The sequence below is a fragment of the Halichoeres trimaculatus genome, unplaced genomic scaffold (genome assembly GCF_033239565.1).
Source record: "Halichoeres trimaculatus isolate MK-OKI-2021-1 unplaced genomic scaffold, fHalTri1.1 fHalTri1_scaffold_14, whole genome shotgun sequence".
NCBI lineage: Eukaryota > Metazoa > Chordata > Actinopteri > Labriformes > Labridae > Halichoeres > Halichoeres trimaculatus.
This window is the reverse complement of record NW_027437192.1, coordinates 21,932,009-21,949,539: the sequence shown is the minus strand read 5'-3', so window position 1 is coordinate 21,949,539 and position 17,531 is coordinate 21,932,009. Positions and strand designations below refer to the sequence as shown.

The window sequence follows — 17,531 nt, the reverse complement described above, 5'->3', positions numbered from 1 at the left end:
GATTGGCAGAGCAGCAATAGAGGTGGGTTTTCCTCTTTCTTAAGGAGCTAGAAGTGAATGCTGAGTGAACCTGTGTACAATTTGCGAGAGCTGCTGAGTTACTGAATGTGTTCATTTCTGAAAGATAATATCTTTGGCCTCCTTATATCCACTGATGCTTATTTAGAGACAATAATACAAGTAAAATGTAAATATTTGGTATTGTTTGAAAATTTAAAACTTGCCTAATTAACCCAAAATGTCACGGACCCCATGTTGAAGACTTCTGCTCTACAGTGTTGGATATATAAGGGATTTAGTGAGGCTCTGTTTTTAGTCCAACAGCATGATGTGGGATTGGGTACAGGAACGTGGTGATAAACAGATACAGGTGTTGTTTGTGTGGCGTGTTTTTACAATAAAAACGTATTTTGTGAAAATCAGCATTATCTCAAGGTACCGTTCAGATCAGTTACTGATACAGGCTGTACTGATACATTTCTCTGCTTAAAGTATAGATTGTAACTTAATACCAGTGAAAAACAGGGGTGTTTTCACTTGATAACAGAAACTTCTGGTGATCTAAAAGCAATGAGCTGGTCATTGTGATAGGTAAGGCCACAATCTGCCATGTCTTTGTCGTTCACACAAATAAAGATTGTTAACCCGACCTCTATGTCTGGCTCATGGTTACAAAACTCCAGTAACAGGAAGAAAACAACTGAATTCGAGTCATCATCTGCTGGGAAAAGGCCTACATAAAATGTATGAATGCATGTCTGCTTGGGGCCTCTGTACATTGCTGTAAATATGTTACATTTGTCTCAGAGCAGTTATGCCGTCAATCACTGCCTTAGTGCACCTACACTCTCCTACTGAATCAAAAGACCCACATCTAAATATGACATCACCTTCCATCTCCGTCATCTGTCTCTGTCATTTGCGGGGACAGATACTTGCAGTGCCGCTGTCGTATCCCGTTGCAGTCACAGTGGCCGGCGGTGCTGCGAGGTATGGAGAGAGTTTTTATGGCAGTCATTTGGGCCGCTAATATGTCATCTCCATTAGCCGACTTTTAACACTCGCAGATAGATGGCCCTGTGACATTTATCTGCGCATGGGTCGTATTTTAGCTGTTAAATGGCCGGCGATGTGCGGGAGTGCGTGCAATATGAGTGTGTGTGTTTAAGGCATGTGGGGAGAGGGGAGAGACAGGGAGAGGAGAAGGAGATGCATTGACTCTTAATGACGCTTTATGCTATAGCACTTTAGAGGTAATAATCACAAATACAATGCATGTTGTCACCTTTGACCCCTGTGAAAGAGGGAGCAGAGAGGAGTAGCAGAGCTGCTCCAGAGCTGGGACTGTGTCTTAACAGTTGGACAGCTGAGGTGGACTGCAGTCTGCAGCATCAGCAAGAAAAACACCCAACTGCAGGAGAGGACAGCTAATTAACATAGCAGTCTTTGGAGACATGATGAGAGGTTGAGGGAGAAAATGGGAGAAAGAGTGATGTAAAGACACTATGGGAGCGAAAATAAAGGGCAGGGTGGGAGATATGTAGGCTAATTGCCCATATGGATTTTGCCATTGTTAGCTTTTGTAGGGTCAGAGAGGTAAAGCAATTTCCTGTGGTGGATTCAGGAGGAAGTCTAAATGAGATAATAATTTAGAGCCATAAACTAATACTAATATTGACATGCACCTCATATAGTGGAGAGCATTAAGAAGATTCTGACCATAAAACAGCTGTAAATATGATGTACCATCTTGTCATTTAACTTATCACACACGGCTGAACCTTTTTCACCTTGCACATAAAAACACCGTCCACCATGCTGCATCAAAAAGCTGAGAAGATGTTCTGTGTCGCGTCGCTATATGTGTCGCCCACAGGAGCTCGGTCACCTGTCCACAGGCTCTGAAGTTGACTAATGTGACAGAAAATTAACAATTAAAAATTTCACACAGGCACAGAGCCGCCACAACGTGGTGCGTTCACAACTCAGTGGGCACCCTAATTGCTTTGAAATACAATTGGGTTTTGGCTTTGTTTTGTGTTTTGGAGGTATGAAGCGCATCAATGCACACTGGAAATTGAGTTATAAATTACTGAGATGAAATAGACATGTACCGTGAATACTCAATATCCAAATACTAGATGTCCTCTTGATGCACACACATACACACACACATACACACACTAGATGCCACCGCTAGCAGTTGCATTTCATTTTGTCAGAAAATTGACTTGCTCTGAACCAAACCCTGCATGTGTGTGCATGTGTGTGTTGTGGTGTACTGCTGTCATGGGGTGCGCTGATAAGGTCAACCTTAACAGCAAACAGAGATGGAGAGCACCAACCACAAACCAGAGGGACTCAGAAAATGACAGTGGATGCGGAAGAGAGAAAATGTGCATTCATCCACAGCTTTTCCACCAGTGTGTGTGTGTGTGTGTTTTCAGTCATGCCACTGTGTGTACGTGTGTGTCTGTGTCTGTGTTTGCCATGTGAGTACAGCTCTGTCGCTGCTGTGTGAAGTCACTGACAGCTTCATTATGGCTCGTGTGCACAGGGGAGACAGCACCATCCAGGGGAAGGAGAGAAGAGGACAGAGACACGGGACAGGCCAGGTTTACTATGAGGCCGACCCACGTCTGCTCAGCTGTTGGAGGAGGGGGTGGGGGCTGCTGTCTGCTTTAATGAGCCTGTGCTTCTTTCATCAGCTTTCAATTTATAGGGCTGTCCAGCACTTCTGCACAGGCCATCATCCAGCCACATCCCTGGAACACACAACCACACGCACACACACACACACAGTTTTCTGTCTCATATTCTGCAGGTGAATCCCAAGAGCTGCCTCTAATTGTTAAATTAATTTGTCATCTTCTTTTAATTAGAGCCTCTCACCTGGGAAAGTAGTGACAAGAGTCTGAAATGTGACCTGAGCCTCCTCTTGTCAAAATCACAACAGTTAAGATTCTTTGGATAAAAAAGCACATGCACTTGGTAGAAAATGCACCAACTCTGCTAACACCTATTTTGACACAGATAAAATTTAAAAACACAACATCTGTGCTATTTTTTTTAGGCTCTACACCTTTTCAACCTCTGCCCACTCTGTAGACAAATCAGACAGATTGGGGACAGTGAAATAACCCTGAAATGAATCTTAAATATTTCTCAGCTTTGTTTTATAATGTAGGTATTTGGCAACTTTGACATTTCTCCTCAGATGGAGACTTACTTAAAGCCTTCCTGTAAAACCTGTTCATAACAGTTTAAGCACAAAGTTCACAACAGGTGAGAAATACTGTCGAGCTATTGTTGGACTCTAACTCCTTTGAGGCTGCAACGATGCATACTTGCAATACTTGCAATACACAATGCATATGCCTAAGTTAGTGTCTTTTGTTTCTCTGTCCAAATTACTGTTATAGATGTGATTAAGGAGATGGTGGCACCTTATGGGAATCAAACCTCCAGACCTGCCTTTGGACTTTTTCTGAAACACAGGAACACTAAATTCACTGGCTTTAAGCTCAAAAGTTGACTGACAACTTAAATGCACTAGTCTTGCACTGAACAACATAGATCTTTACTTACAGCCTGTGACTAAAATCATAAATTTGTCCCAATCAGCTTTTATAAAACAGTTTCAGTCTCCACTATCAGCACTACAGACCTCCATCTCTCTACTGCATTTACTCATGGTCCTATGATGTCTCCACTCCCTCTACTGGGCTGAAAACAACAATGCATGACTGCTGCACTTCAAATCTAACTACATATCAAAGTGCAGCTGAAAAAAAGTCAGCAGTATTTTAATGCAATCGTTAAAAAGGATTTGAGCAAAGATGCAAGTCTTCTTTATATAAAAAATCTATTTATTTATCGTTAACAAATCATAGAAGTATTCTCAAACATTTTTCTAAAATATGTGGTCATTCAAATACACATTCACCACCCACTGCACAGCATCCATGCAAATAAAAATATCCAGGTAAATATTTAAGAACTCATTATAAATTTAAGTTTACAATACAGTTTAAAACAAGGGTATATTTTGGGGCACTCTGAATTAAATAACCACTGTAATGCTCTTAAAGAAAATTAAAGTAAATAAAACAAAAAAAGATCTTAGAACACCTCTGATAACAGTAAAACAAAGGATTTTGCTTTTTGTAGATAGATTAAGAAAAGCAAGAGCCCCACCAAGTAACAAATAAAGAGACGTTCAGATAAAACTGTTGTGCTTCAGGACGCACTGAACGGGGTTTGGGTCTGTGAATGACAGCTGCACAGCTCTGGGTCTCTGTCAGAGGACTCAAAGAAGGAGAGGGGACTTCCACGGGGTGGAGTGTCGACGCTCATTCCAAAGCCTGATGATGAAGAGCTGCTGAGGTAGGAAAAGAGTCATATTAGAAATCATAACTTTGTTTTCCTTTTGAATAAATAAGTCCCTCCATCTGAAGCCTACCTTTCACAGTCAGAGTCACAGGAGGACGACTTCTCCTCCAGCCTGCTGACGTAGCTGTTGCAGCTGGTGCGCTGGATGGCCTCAGCCACCGTGTACCTTGTCTTACCCCGAGCACACCTCTCCATCCTCCTCATGTTCAGGTTGGACTGGAGGAACAGATGAAGTCGACTGTCCGATAGCAGCAGAGGTGAATGAAGAACACTGGAGAAGAAAGGCGGTTACATGATGACATCTGAAATAGTGTTTAACAAGGTTTGACAGATCCCGCTCTGTGTATTATTTCTTCACATAATACAGATAAAAATCTGTCAGGTGGAATTTGAGTGATACCACTAGGTGGCAATACTATTATTCAATTACAGCCATTGTTCTTGTTGCACAGCCACTCACTATTCTAAGAAGTCCTGCAGGCCCTGCATCCTGTGGGAAACCTGGTCCTTGTTCCTCATACTGATGAAGGGGTTCCAGGGTGGCAACTTGGGTAATTTTCTGCATGTGCAGCAACAAAAATTAAGCACTAATGCAATACTGTAATAAATTGAAACATGACCTTTTATTAAAAACTCACATGATCAGGGCATTCTGCTCCAGACAATTTCTCAGCCAAACAAACTCACTGTAACGCCGCCTTACACAGGAAGTCTTCTTTCGGAAACACAAGCTGTTTGTCTAAGAAAACAGATAGAGTGAACTGAAATGCTTCAAAATAATAATGTAAAACAGGAAAATGAGCGGGTTTTTACAAGTGCTTACATGTACACAGATCTCATAGTCAATGTGCGTGTGCCAGAAGTCATCTTTTACAAGCCTGGGGTCCCGAACACAAATACTGATGAACTCCTTTGAAATAAAAACAAAATTCAGAAATGTCATGTTCAAGTGTTATCTGGTATTCAATTTCAGAAAAAAGGGTTAATGCATATTTCCAATAGTTTAAGATCACCAAAATTTCTGTCACAGGGACAATAAGCTGACTGGAAGAGATGTAGCTTGACTACTTACGGTTTTTGACAGACTGTCCAGAAGACTGTCCATACTCATCACGAACACCTGCCATGGAAAGAGACAGACACATTTAGTTGAAGTGAATAAAAAAAAAGTAAAATAGAAAAAGTAAAATTAGTAGTTACAGATATGGGAGTAAGAGCATTTTGGAAAAACAGTTATAAAATAAAAAGATGGATTAATTTTAAAGTAACCATTCCAGCAGTCAAAGTCCACTTTTTTAAAGCTAGATCTGTTTTGCAAAACACATGCCTGGCTGCGGATTAATGCTCTGAAAACTCAAAAAGGGAGACATTTAGAGCTGATGTAGCATAAAAGAATGGGAAAAGATGGAGGACTTAGCTTGAGAAGGCTTAGGGGAACCTTAATAAGGACCGACACATGCACGCAAATACAGGCTGGAACCATTAAAAAGCATTTTTTGCATTTGAGAGGTCAGCCAGCTACTTTACCATTCGCTGAATTAATAAAGCTGATTGTACTGATGGGCAGCTGCAAGGTTGTAACTGGCCAGGAAAAAAAGTTTCCAAACACGATTTCTCTTGGATGAGTGTCAACACGAGAAGATGATTATAACGGATAAAAAAAAATACAGTTATTTGGACTTAGAAAAAGTAATTAATCACATTGCTCCACCCTACTTCCCTTGCCATATCAACACAACACAAACCTAATATGACTTGGGAGTAAAAGACAAACACTGAGGCTGATTTTTAGTAGCAGCATGAAGTTCACTTGTCTTCCTGTTTGCTCACCTCACAGCCTGAGAGACAGGCACACAAATGTTTACATCTGCTTACAGTAGCCAACATCCTTTGCAATGAGTTAACTGTGCAATGTTAAACACAATCACAATACAGACCTAGTTCAAATGTGAAATACATGTACCTTAGTCTGTATGACAATTTGTCCAACACATAAAAACAATGTAAGACAATAAGTGTAACACCACAAAATAAGTGATGGCAGATAGATAGAGAGGGCTAACTGCAAACCTGTTTACAGGGGTCGTGTTCAAGCAAAGGGTGTCAATAAGGCAACAAACAAAGTCCTTTAGAAACCAGAGACAGTAGAAAACATCTGACCTTTCAACATAAGGATTCTATAAGCTCATTTTTAAGCAGCCAACATTTGTGAAACATAAAATATGACCGTGATAAGGGGGCAACCATAAAAAGTAGCTCCAACAAAACGTTTTTTCTTCTTTTACCTGAGCAGAGGAGTGAAAAATACAACGTGCCGACTTCAAGGGGTTGAAAAGCAATTTGGAAAGGCATCATTTCGACTAGCCATCTTAAGGATTCAGGATTAGTGTCTTTGAAGATTTTTTTAAATAACAGTGTTACATAAAATTAGTACTATTCCAAGAGTTATTAGGAAAATATCTCCTGCAAAAATTACAGCATGAAAAAGCAACCCTAAAACTAACGTCTTCTCCAACTGCTGGACACTCTTGGAGCTCGACTGACTGATTCAGCCCGAGTTCTTCCTCCTACCTTGACCGTTCTCACGACAGGAGCTGTGGCCCACCGTGGCGTTTGGAAAACCACCACGAGCAGCTCAGCGGTGTGGCTCGAGGCTCGCGCTGCCCTGGACTGAACTACTTAGTGCTGCTGCTGAAGCTGTTTGCTAATACAAACTGCTGCGGCTCAGTGTGACCTCTGCCCCTCGAACAGTGCACGCCTTCTCTGCTCAGGGAAAACAATGTCGCTATAAATTAAACCCAAATTAAAAAGTCGATAAAAAATATATTTGATTTTAAGGCGAGCTTCACAGAGGGATAATGGTTCAGGCAAATTTGTTAGCGGTGTCCAACATGTGCTCCTCTCGTTAATTATTTCAGGGGACGTCATCAGTTAAAACGGTTTCACCTGGTGGGAGGAGGCGGGATAATAAGAGTGATGCAGTGTGAAGTCAGGGTGACTGTTCAGCAAAGTTAAGCAAAAGGTAAAAACCAAAAGGCAGTTGATTGAAAACAATGAAGCTGTTGCACCCTTGAATTAATCACTCTGTTTTTAGTACTACTAGCCAAAGCCAAAAGATAAGTCAGAGGGTTTACAAACTACCTCTTAAGTCAGATACTTTGTGTTGATCTGTGAACAAAATCTTTGTCCTTTGGGTATTACTGGAAAAATACTCCCCATATGAATACCCCCCATGCTAATGGCAAAAAACAACTTATTAAAACTGCTTTAAACTAATACACATCTGAAGTGAAGTCAATATCCTGACCTGCAATGTCCAGTATTTCTCAAACCTCAACAAGTTTTAAAATTAAAGAATCATTTGGATATGGACAGAATGAAGAATTCTAAATGATGTTCAAAACACAGTTCAATTGAATTGGTAATATACTTTTAACATGCTTGATTAAAAAAAATGTTTGTGACTCCCACAACTTGTCGAACCAATCATTGGAGGGTATTTCAAATAACAATACATTATGATGTGGCAGTCATCTGTACTGTCTGTCATATATCTGTGAAGCTAAGTGATTTTATTGGACAAGATACATGACCTGTGCCTGCTGATACAGAGTACAACATCACTTGGACTCTTGTGTATGTGTGTATCTCTCTACATATAGCTGACTGTAACCAACATTACAAAACACAGTCTTTGTCCAAGTTGATCAATCATACCATGGTGACGGTCAGTCAAAACATACAGAGAAATGTACAGGTTACACGGTAAGTCGTCTGTGGTAATGTTGTTAGCCTCACAGCATTATTGCCTGAGTCATATATTATACACATTTAGATTAAAATTTGTGAGCTCCATAGCATCATTGCCTGAGTGAAAGAAATGTAAACAAAATAAGTCAACAATAATAATATAGATGATATAAACAGAATATTAGAGATTGGTATAAAAATAATAAATCTACATAAAAAAACCGTGTGTTTTCTTCTTTTCTAAAACTTTTGAAATATGACCTAGGTGATAATGCCATCAAGCTCATGATTTGTAGAAACAGAAAAAGCAGCAAGACAACAGGTGACGTTTCAGTCTGAGTCATGCTGAATGCAGAGTTTTAACCTGGTGCTGCTTGTAGAGCTATTATATATAAAATGTTAAATAGGAAACAATATCACACCCCAAGTCATACTGTTATACTTAATATCAGCACAGCTCTGTGAATATCTTCACTCTAGGCTTGAGATCTCAGGCCTGCAAGCAGTTCACAGCCAAGCTGGTATCCAGTCCAACACTGTCTTTGGGTGGTATAGCACACAGTGTAAAAGAGTCCTTATATTTAAACGTGAGCCAAATTTCCCCAAAAATCCCAGTCTTGTTATATACCGTGTAATACGGTAGCCCCTGGCTGATTTATTATTCTGTGTGAACCATGACCTTATTCTTTTTAAAATCCTGGCTCTAGCTAATGTATTATTATCAAAGGAAATAATTCTTTCTTATCAAGTACCTGGCACTTATTGACCCTGTCTCCTCCAGTTCACTTTCTGACAGTGTAACTTCCACAACAATAATTTTCACATGCGGATCGGAAAAGACGTGAGATTAAATACAAAATAAGTTTCTATGTGTCTTTTCCCAGCTCTCTATGGCTAAAATGTGAGAAAAACAAGTGTGGCTCAGGTCATCAACCAACCTGACACAAAGTAGAATAATACTCTGATTATAATCTGTGGATTTCAAAAATGCTCAGGGATTTTTGCAGCAATGCAAAGTGCCGTCCATTGTTGAGGTACCTTTTTGACTCTGCACAGGCAGAGTAAGCATTTCCCATAGAGAAAAAGAGGTTACTGCAAATGAAACAGTTAAGCAGCAACAGGTCGAAAGAGGATTTAGGGATATTTGGTGATCATCGTATTAACGCCCAATCAAACGACTCGCAGGATTTTTACAAGTATTTTAACCATTTCAATCATACACTAGCAAAGCTGTCTGGGCATCCAATATACACACTGACAGAAGTTCAATCATTAGCTTTTACTCTGTCACTCAGTTGTATAAAAATATGATTTTCTCAGTAACATTTAAATTTCTAACCAGACCAAACTGAAAAAACACACTATGAAAAGAACAATATCAACATCACCAGCGTTAAATTCTTGACATTACATCTGCGATTAAAAAGTGAAATATGAAAGTTAATACCTTGGCCCGAAGAGGTCTATTCCGAACTCCCCAACCAAAGACTGAATTAAACACAGCTCCTGTGACCTTTAATAAATACTGTGGTGCCTCTGACCCAGGTCTGCAGGAGGCAAAACTTAACTCATTTGCATATAGAGGGGCTCCTTATCTTCAGTCATGTCAGCAATAGGAGGTCTTTTAGTGGCTTCTATTCACTTTCAGTTATCATGTTTGGCTACATGAGGAGAGTTTTCCTTTGGTTTAAAGCTCTTAGATAATCTGTTTGTCTGGTTATGGCTGATTAGTGTGATAGAAAAAGTGCTGAGTAAAAAAATACTGACACAGGGAGGAGGTCTGTGAGTTGGAATACAGACAACCAACATGCTGTTCAAACAGTTTGAAAGATTACAATGTAGTAGTTCAGTCTGAGATGTTCATCCAGTTACTGTCCCAATCCATGATAAAACTTTTGTTTTGTTTTGCTTCATACATACCACATCCACACCAAGATTTCAGCTTGAAGCTCAAGTTTATTTAGTAACTTTCAGTCATATACAAATATACATACATAAAACACTAATACTGACAATAATGAACTTTGTAACTGCAAGTGTGTGTTTCTGTGTCAACTTTTGTTCTGTCGTACAGGTGTCATTTGTGCTCAGAGGTTCAGAGATTTGCATACAGAGAGTGACTGTGCTGCACTGATAAGAGGTTTGATTTAATCAAGCGTACCAGTCCAAAGATGAATGAAATGTGAGAGGAGCTGCTGGAAGATGTTTACATGTACCTGCATCTTGGGTTTTTCAACTCAAACAAAAAAGTGAAAGGTGGACCCCACTGATGGCATTGATTTTTTTTGGCCAAGTACCCCTAACAAACACAAAGCAGTTTTGGATGGAAACAAAGAACATAGCACTGTTCTCTTAGTGTTTATTGAAAATGATATTAAATTTTGAACATAAACTTATATTGGATTCAAACATTGATTAAATAAATGGTGATAAAGGAATTTTGCTTGGTCGCTATTTTTTGAATATCCATCTTTGAATCTTGCGTACCCCCAAGGGTGCACATTTGAGAACCACTGCTCTACAACACCATCATCATTCCACAAGAGTAGGATTTTCTTCACTGTTTTTCAGCTGTTAAACTCTAAATCCCACTTAAAGAGAAAACTTAATGTGGGGCTGTTACCACTGCAGTGGTCCCGTTAACACTGTTGGCACTAAAATTAGAAGAACAGTGGGTTCATTCATTGTTCCTTTTTGGAACCGTTTGGTGAGAGAAGGATTGCCAGCTGTTACTTTAGTTGTTTGGCGATATCACAGGTTTTTTTCCCCCCTCAATGAAAACCTAAAATAAACCTGTTGCCTTAGAAACATCATCCACAGACGCACCAAGGTCTAAAGTCCATGTCCAATGCTCTAATGCCAGTCACAAGACTTTACGCAACTGCTGTAAAGTCCTGCCATCTGGTGACACATCCTGGGTGAGACACCTGGGTGGTGGTGGGGACCTCCTCCCCACCCCACCACCACATAGGCGCACACACACAAATATTATCCCCCAGTCAACCGGGCAACTGCCAAAAAGCCCAAACTGACTTGCACAGTCTATTAATTTATTTGTATTTTATGTCTATTTTATAGATTTTAAGACCTGTTCATGTAAACATTTGATTTTTTCACTTTATTTTTATCTTGTTGCTGCTAGTGAGAGATGCTGCCAAAAGAGTCTTAGTTGTATCATATACAATGAGAATAAAGCTTCTATCTATCTGCTGATCACTCCTCCAAAGAAATGTCCAAAGAAATTTAAAGTATTTTAAAGTTTGCAAACTTACCAAGAACAATTAATATACCTCTTAATCTAACAAACAGCCAGATTTGATATAGACAGCGTGAGCAGATGCGAAGCAGGAGTATACAGAGTGCAGGTTTTCCCATGCTCAGTATACACAATTTCACTGTAACAAACTAAGACTTTGTTGTTTTGTGTTCTCAGCGTCTGCTTCAGTGCAAACAAATGATTTTCACTGGACTCATCGTGACTCAGCTCTTCAGAACTGAAGCAGGTTTATTCTAAAAGAGGGTCTGACCCACTTGCATGCAGGATACAAAAGAAGAAAATGACTCGTGTCAGTTCAAAGCTTGAGTTGAACTCCTCAGTCAGCTGAGAAATGCTTTCAAAACATCCTGTCAAATCATCGTAAGACTCCCTGACCTGAACAGTCAAATACAATAGGAATCCATTGTCATAGATGATGCACTATAAAACACTATTTAGTCATGCTGATATGCACACTTTGTTTTACATTTCCACCTTTGATCAGTTCAGGAAAGATAAAAAATTACATTCAAAATCCAGACCCAGCCTCTTTTCTAGCCTGTCTTTATATTCTAGGACTACCTTTCTGACTGCACAGTTCAAAGTGGAGTATTTTGGTCACATAAAACCTTTATTGGGACTTCAAATTATATTTACAAGCTGATTATACAAAATTCACTTTTGAAACAAAACAGTAGAACAAGTGTAAAAGACAAAAACCTACTCATGCAGGAGATTGATTCTGATGGTAATCCAGGCAGTCAACAATTTAACAATTTAGTTTGTACACAATTCATCAGTTTATTAATATAGATCTAAAAAGTTCTGTTAAAGAGTATACTGAAACTATACTTCCAGCACATTAAAAAAAATGCTACCGGAAGACATAAAGGTCACAAAGCCATCGCCTGCTCACTTAACAATTCATTCAGCTCATATGTACAAGAGCACAGCTCTCCTTGACTGCTGCACAATGGGAAGATTAAAATGTCTCCAAAACATATCTAAGTCACTAAAACTAGAAGGCAAGCCAGAGGAGACAATTCAGTCCTGAGGAAAAGGGAAGAGGTGGTGCAAGGAACCGCAGAACCAAGAGAAAGTACTACTGGGCTTCATCCTCTGGACAGGCGTGCCATGTCAGCCTCTCCTCATAGAAAGAAATGACCACCTGAGGGCAGCGGGTGTTAGCCTCACGGGCAGGGACCAAATCTGCTTCATCTGAATCTTTCCTGAAGAAAACAAAGGAAGAGGAAAAAAATATATCCATTATCTATTACATCAAGTGAGTGTTTACTAAAAATGAAATTAATATTAAACAGGGGCCACTCAACGTTAGGTCTGTTTCTCTTTGATAAAACAACTACAGCACAACTGTCATAGCAAGAAATAAAGTTTTTAAAATCTAAGACACACACACACACACACACACACACACACACACACACACACACACACACACACACACACACACACACACACACACACACACACACACACACACACACACACACACACACACACACACACACACACACACACTTTAATGAAAACATGTGAGCTAGGCAAAGACAAGATAATCTAATTTTATATTCACCATTTCATCAAGAACATTAACTCCCCACTGCTGTCTGTTGCACCAATGATCCGTTCTGGTTCAAGATTCCTGGCAAAGCCCCGTGGCTTCTCAGCCTGTAGATGGTGACAACAGAGCAAGGTCAAACACAAGTAACTTGGTCCATGTAGATTTCTCAGTTGTTGTTAGTATTATTATTTTCAGTAGCCAAAATTGTTCAATTTCTTTAGTATTTAATGCATATTAAAGCACCAAATAATTATTAGCTGGTTATGAAGTAGACTGAAACTCATGCTTAATGCCTCTTACTGTCCAACTAAAGCAAACAGGATCATCAAAGACAGGATTGATTGTAATTAATAGTGTCTTTTATACCAGCACCCCTATTATTTATTATTTTTTTGATTGGGATGATTATTATGTACAGTTAATGAAAACCTGACATATCACTTAAAATTTGACTCCTACATGGGATAATTATAAAAGGATCTTTAATCAGGAAACATTGGCCTTCTGAAAAGCAGGTCCATTAATATGCACCCATTTTCCTTTTGCATGAATTACAGCATCAATGTGGAGTGACATGGAGCTGCTCAGCCTTTGGCCCCGCTGAGGTGTCACAGAGGCCCAGGCAGCCCAATAGTAGCCTTGAGCTCATCTGTTTTAACAGGTCTGGTGTGTCTCTGAAAATAAACTTCATAAAGCTTGTGAGCAGAAAGAAGTATGGAGTTCTCTCAAATTTCCTGGTGAACAGCTGCCTTGACTCTTGACTTCAGTAAGACATTAAAGCAACAGCTACCGTGATGACATTGCACCCCAAATCATCACTGACTGTGGAAACTTTACAGAGGACTTCAAGCAGCTTCTTCACTCCTCCTCCAGACTCTGGGTCCTTGATTCCCAAGTGTAGAAATGTAAAAAAAAAAAACCTTTCATCTGAAGAGAGGACTTTGGACCACTAAGCAATCATCCAGTTCCTTTTCCCTCTAGCCCAGGTGAGGAACAGGAGTGGCTTGGCATGAGAAATGCAACAGTTGTTGACAAACTCCTTCATGTGAAAGTGTGTGGTAGCTCTTCATGCACTGACTCAAGCCTCAGTTCCACTCCATGTCAAGTTCCCCCAAATTGTTTTTTTTTAGGACAACTCTCTCAAGGTTGCATTTACAGGGTATATGCTGAAATCCTGAGGTGAAATTCAATACCTTTTTAAGACCTTACTGCGACTTTAAGCTGCTGTTAGCAACCAATCTTTGATGATTGTAGTTTTCATTTTAACATAAATTAGATAAGCTGAGAAGGAATAAAGCTTGAAAGTATAAATGAAACTAAAGGCAGGTTAATTGACATTCCCATTACCACAACAAGTAACAGTTATTTCAGGCCAACTTGCACAAAATACATACGGATGGCTACTAAACTACAGTACAAACTGAGTTTGTTGTCACATTAGCCTACGGATAGGTTGGGCTGCTAGCGATACATATAGCCCGCGCCTCACAAAATTACAACTTTGCTTGTTGTCACGTCTCAAACAACAGTATTGATAAATACCTTATCTCATTGCGTAGTATCCAGTAAAAAGGTGATTTTAAAAAAGAAAATTTGTTCCAAAACAACTGAGATCAGGAGAAGCTTTTTTCTAAATCGTAGGAATCAAAGATCCCAGGTCATCAAAAGTCCAGGAAATTTTCTCAGGAGGCTTGAGGAAACTCTTATGATCTAGAGTGAAATATTTTGAGACGCTAAAGCTTTTTCCAGATCCTCACGCTGGTCTGTGATGAGTGTGACGAGCAAAATGATCGTCCAATCACCAGGTGTGGTTATTTTTGAAGGTTCGGACCCTGAAATTTTTTTTGAACCAGATGGACTATTTCTGTGGCGGATATATGGAACTGTCTGTCTGGCGTGTCAGGTTAGTTTGTAACAGTTGCAAGGAGGAAAATAAATATTCATGGATACTTTTGGAGTCAAAGCTTGAACACCAATAAAATTTAATACCTCATAACATTACAATTAGGACTTTTTAATACTTTTTAAGGGCCTTAATTTTCCCATAATTGATTTATCAACTTTTAATACTTTTTAAGACCCGGCGGACACCCTGATTTATCTCTGTTGCTTGTGAATATTTTTCTACCTCACTTTTTTTCTTCCACTTTCAAGTAATACACTTGGTTACAGCACTGCCAGCTTCTTTCTGAATATCGTCGAGTCAAAAGTCTTTCCCATGATGCCTAGTGAACCTGGCTGAGAGACCACTGAAAGCAAACCTTTGCAGGTGTTTCCAGATGGTTAAAGTGTGACATCATTAGTCAACATTACACAATTTTGTCATGGAATTCTAATTTTATGAGATACTAAATACTTCTCTTTTTTGCATATAAGCCTCACTGCCACAATGATCATCGCATCAGTGCTAACAGCCTTGTGCAGATAGGAGAGAATTTTTTATCTGCAGACAGTTGGTGATAACTGCAAGAGGATTTGAGCAATAAGAGGCTTCAATACATGAGTGTTCATGACAATTACATCTTTTCCTGCAATGGCACAGGAATGTACATAATAAGTCATGAACAGGCTGCTTTTCACTAGCTTGCTTCAGAAACTGAGCTGATTACGTATATCAGGCCACTTCTTAACATCCATCATCTAATGCATGGGAAAGGTAACGATTTACATTTTCATTATCGTTTAAAAGTATCTTCATTATGTACCTTCACTGTTGAATTTTGAGTACGGTTGCAGTGGTTTATTAAGTGACAGATTAAACCTACCACATCTGTCTTCTTTGCGTCTGTCTCAGGTTCATCTGTCGATGCCTTCCTTTTCACAGGAGCAGGCTTCTCTTTCACATTCTTCTGGGCCTCCAAAAATGCTGAAATCAGCTCTGGACAGTCAAGGTTCTCCTCTGGCTCCCAGGTATTGTCTGCACTAAATCAGCAGGAAGAAGAAAGGTCAGCATTAACACCTCAAAGCCACACTTTCAACACCAACTTCCATCTAAATGGATGTAAATAAAGTCATTAACTTTGAGCCAGATAAGCAGATACATCATGCAAATAAATGGCTATAAACAAAAGCATAGCACAACCCCATACCAGGGAAGCACTTCCAGCTCAGCAGGGGCCAGGTGTCGCAGCAACTCACTCTGTAAATCCTTTCCACTTCAGGAAGAACTCTACTTTCCCGTTGACAATACGCTGGTCAAGCACTTTTTCCACAACAAACTCCTCAGGTTCTTCCTGAGTCTCCGGTGTGTCCTTCTTGGCCTTCATATTTTGCTTCTTGCCCATGTTATTCACTACAGAGAGACACAGAGAGAGCATTAGCTAACGCAGTAACTATGAATGAAAAGAAACGAGTTAACACAAGAAGCCACTGAGCTCCTCCAGATGATGATGAAGGGAAAGGGTACATCGACACATTTGATATCATTGGTTTAACTAATCAGTAGTCACATTTAATAACACTGCAGCAGGTGCTGATGCTAACCAAAACGTGGGTGCAAATCGAAAAGATCATCATAAAACGGGGGCATTCAATCCGCTATGTATGAGGAGGCGTTGGGCGGATTAGCATGCATGCTAGCTCTAACATGAGCTGATACACTTCCAGGCTCGAGTGTTTCACAGAATTTCTTAAACTAGACGGAGCAACTTGCGATCAGTCGTTTTTGATGATGCATGTGCAACAAAGAAACGAAAGCATGAAAAATCTTAACTGCATTTGCATTCGCTAAAGCATGCTACAGATAACGTCATACCGGTCGATATATAGTTAAAATACCTCAAACCATATTTGGAGGCCTGAATAACAGAACTAAATCATACAATGAGCACATTTACGTGAAGCTAGCTGATGGTTAAGTATGCAGATCCATTACAGTGGTACATGTTAGCATACCGATAATGTACTCACGTGAACAGGTTTTAACGTTATAGCTAAGGTTTGTTAACACTGTTTTTGGGAACGTTGTGCCTCACTCTTTCTGCTCAAACTGCTTTGCCTGACTCGTAGTCCAGCTGATAGAAAAAAAAATACAGCTTCCTCCCTCTCGATCGTTTTGGATATGCAACAGAATAAACACCGAGTTGCACACAGTAGTAGCGCTCCCGGTGAAGTTTGTGCACACACCCCGAAAACAAGGGACGTCGCTCTCCTGATGACTCTTCTTTACCACGCGGTCAACCTGTGCTTTATCTCTTGTCTGCAACACTGGGCGGGCGCCAAAACCGACGGTTGTCTACGGGTGCCTGGAAGGAAAACGCGCTTTTCCCTTCGACACTGCCTTTCGTGTGGATGCTGTTGTTACAGCCTTCCTTTGAACGCTCTTCGGCACATTATCCATCGAGTGTGGCTATAAAACTGTGAAGGAAGCATTTTAAGGCATTACACATATATGTCAAGACAACACAAAATATCTAGTTGTCCTATACATATGAACTAAATTGATTTTCTAACCTCTCCAGGATGACAAAGTTGGTTTGCATATGTTTTCCTGTAGTAACTGAGTAAAATATAAGCATGGTCTGTATGCCAGGGTTCAGGGTTTCTTAAGCT

At 39.9% G+C, this 17,531-nt stretch overlaps 2 protein-coding genes across 6 annotated transcripts; both read right to left on the bottom strand.

Annotated features, from left to right (window-relative positions):
* Positions 1 to 4,008: 4,008 nt before the first annotated feature.
* On the bottom strand, positions 4,009 to 7,308 carry snx10a (sorting nexin 10a). 3 transcript variants are annotated; one of them, XM_074686999.1, is made up of 7 exons: positions 6,964 to 7,308; positions 5,465 to 5,512; positions 5,216 to 5,302; positions 5,031 to 5,131; positions 4,853 to 4,951; positions 4,463 to 4,663; positions 4,009 to 4,378 (listed from the first exon to the last, which is right to left on the bottom strand). In XM_074686999.1, exons 2-7 carry the CDS (start codon positions 5,501 to 5,503, stop codon positions 4,240 to 4,242), a joined length of 666 nt encoding a protein of 221 aa, XP_074543100.1. In that variant the 5' UTR covers positions 5,504 to 5,512; positions 6,964 to 7,308; the 3' UTR covers positions 4,009 to 4,239. The 3 variants fall into 3 exon arrangements, with proteins under 3 accessions (XP_074543100.1, XP_074543098.1, XP_074543099.1); XM_074686997.1 differs by having other exon boundaries at positions 4,018 to 4,381; positions 6,964 to 7,306; XM_074686998.1 differs by lacking the exon at positions 6,964 to 7,308 and adding an exon at positions 6,463 to 6,485 and having other exon boundaries at positions 4,018 to 4,381.
* Positions 7,309 to 10,206: 2,898 nt separating this feature from the next.
* Positions 10,207 to 17,242, bottom strand: cbx3a (chromobox homolog 3a (HP1 gamma homolog, Drosophila)). 3 transcript variants are annotated; one of them, XM_074686469.1, is made up of 5 exons: positions 17,106 to 17,242; positions 16,119 to 16,272; positions 15,746 to 15,902; positions 12,993 to 13,087; positions 10,207 to 12,627 (listed from the first exon to the last, which is right to left on the bottom strand). In XM_074686469.1, exons 2-5 carry the CDS (start codon positions 16,262 to 16,264, stop codon positions 12,501 to 12,503), a joined length of 525 nt encoding a protein of 174 aa, XP_074542570.1. In that variant the 5' UTR covers positions 16,265 to 16,272; positions 17,106 to 17,242; the 3' UTR covers positions 10,207 to 12,500. The 3 variants fall into 3 exon arrangements, with proteins under 3 accessions (XP_074542570.1, XP_074542569.1, XP_074542568.1); XM_074686468.1 differs by having other exon boundaries at positions 16,890 to 17,198; XM_074686467.1 differs by having other exon boundaries at positions 11,655 to 12,627; positions 16,955 to 17,191.
* Between the last annotated feature and the right edge of the window lie 289 nt (positions 17,243 to 17,531).

Bases quoted from the DNA above. Each gene is read 5' to 3' on its own strand.
- snx10a (XM_074686997.1), bottom strand. From the start codon at position 5,503: ATGAGTATGGACAGTCTTCTGGACAGTCTGTCAAAAACC. The intron at 5,303-5,464 runs GTAAGTAGTCAA...TTTATTTCAAAG, and splicing joins TGGACAGTCTGTCAAAAACC to GAGTTCATCAGTATTTGTGT. The intron at 5,132-5,215 runs GTAAGCACTTGT...CTGTTTTCTTAG, and splicing joins ACTATGAGATCTGTGTACAT to ACAAACAGCTTGTGTTTCCG.
- cbx3a (XM_074686467.1), bottom strand. The intron at 13,088-15,745 runs GTAGGTTTAATC...CACCATCTACAG, and splicing joins ACGCAAAGAAGACAGATGTG to GCTGAGAAGCCACGGGGCTT. The intron at 12,628-12,992 runs GTGAATATAAAA...TGTTTTCTTCAG, and splicing joins TTAATGTTCTTGATGAAATG to GAAAGATTCAGATGAAGCAG.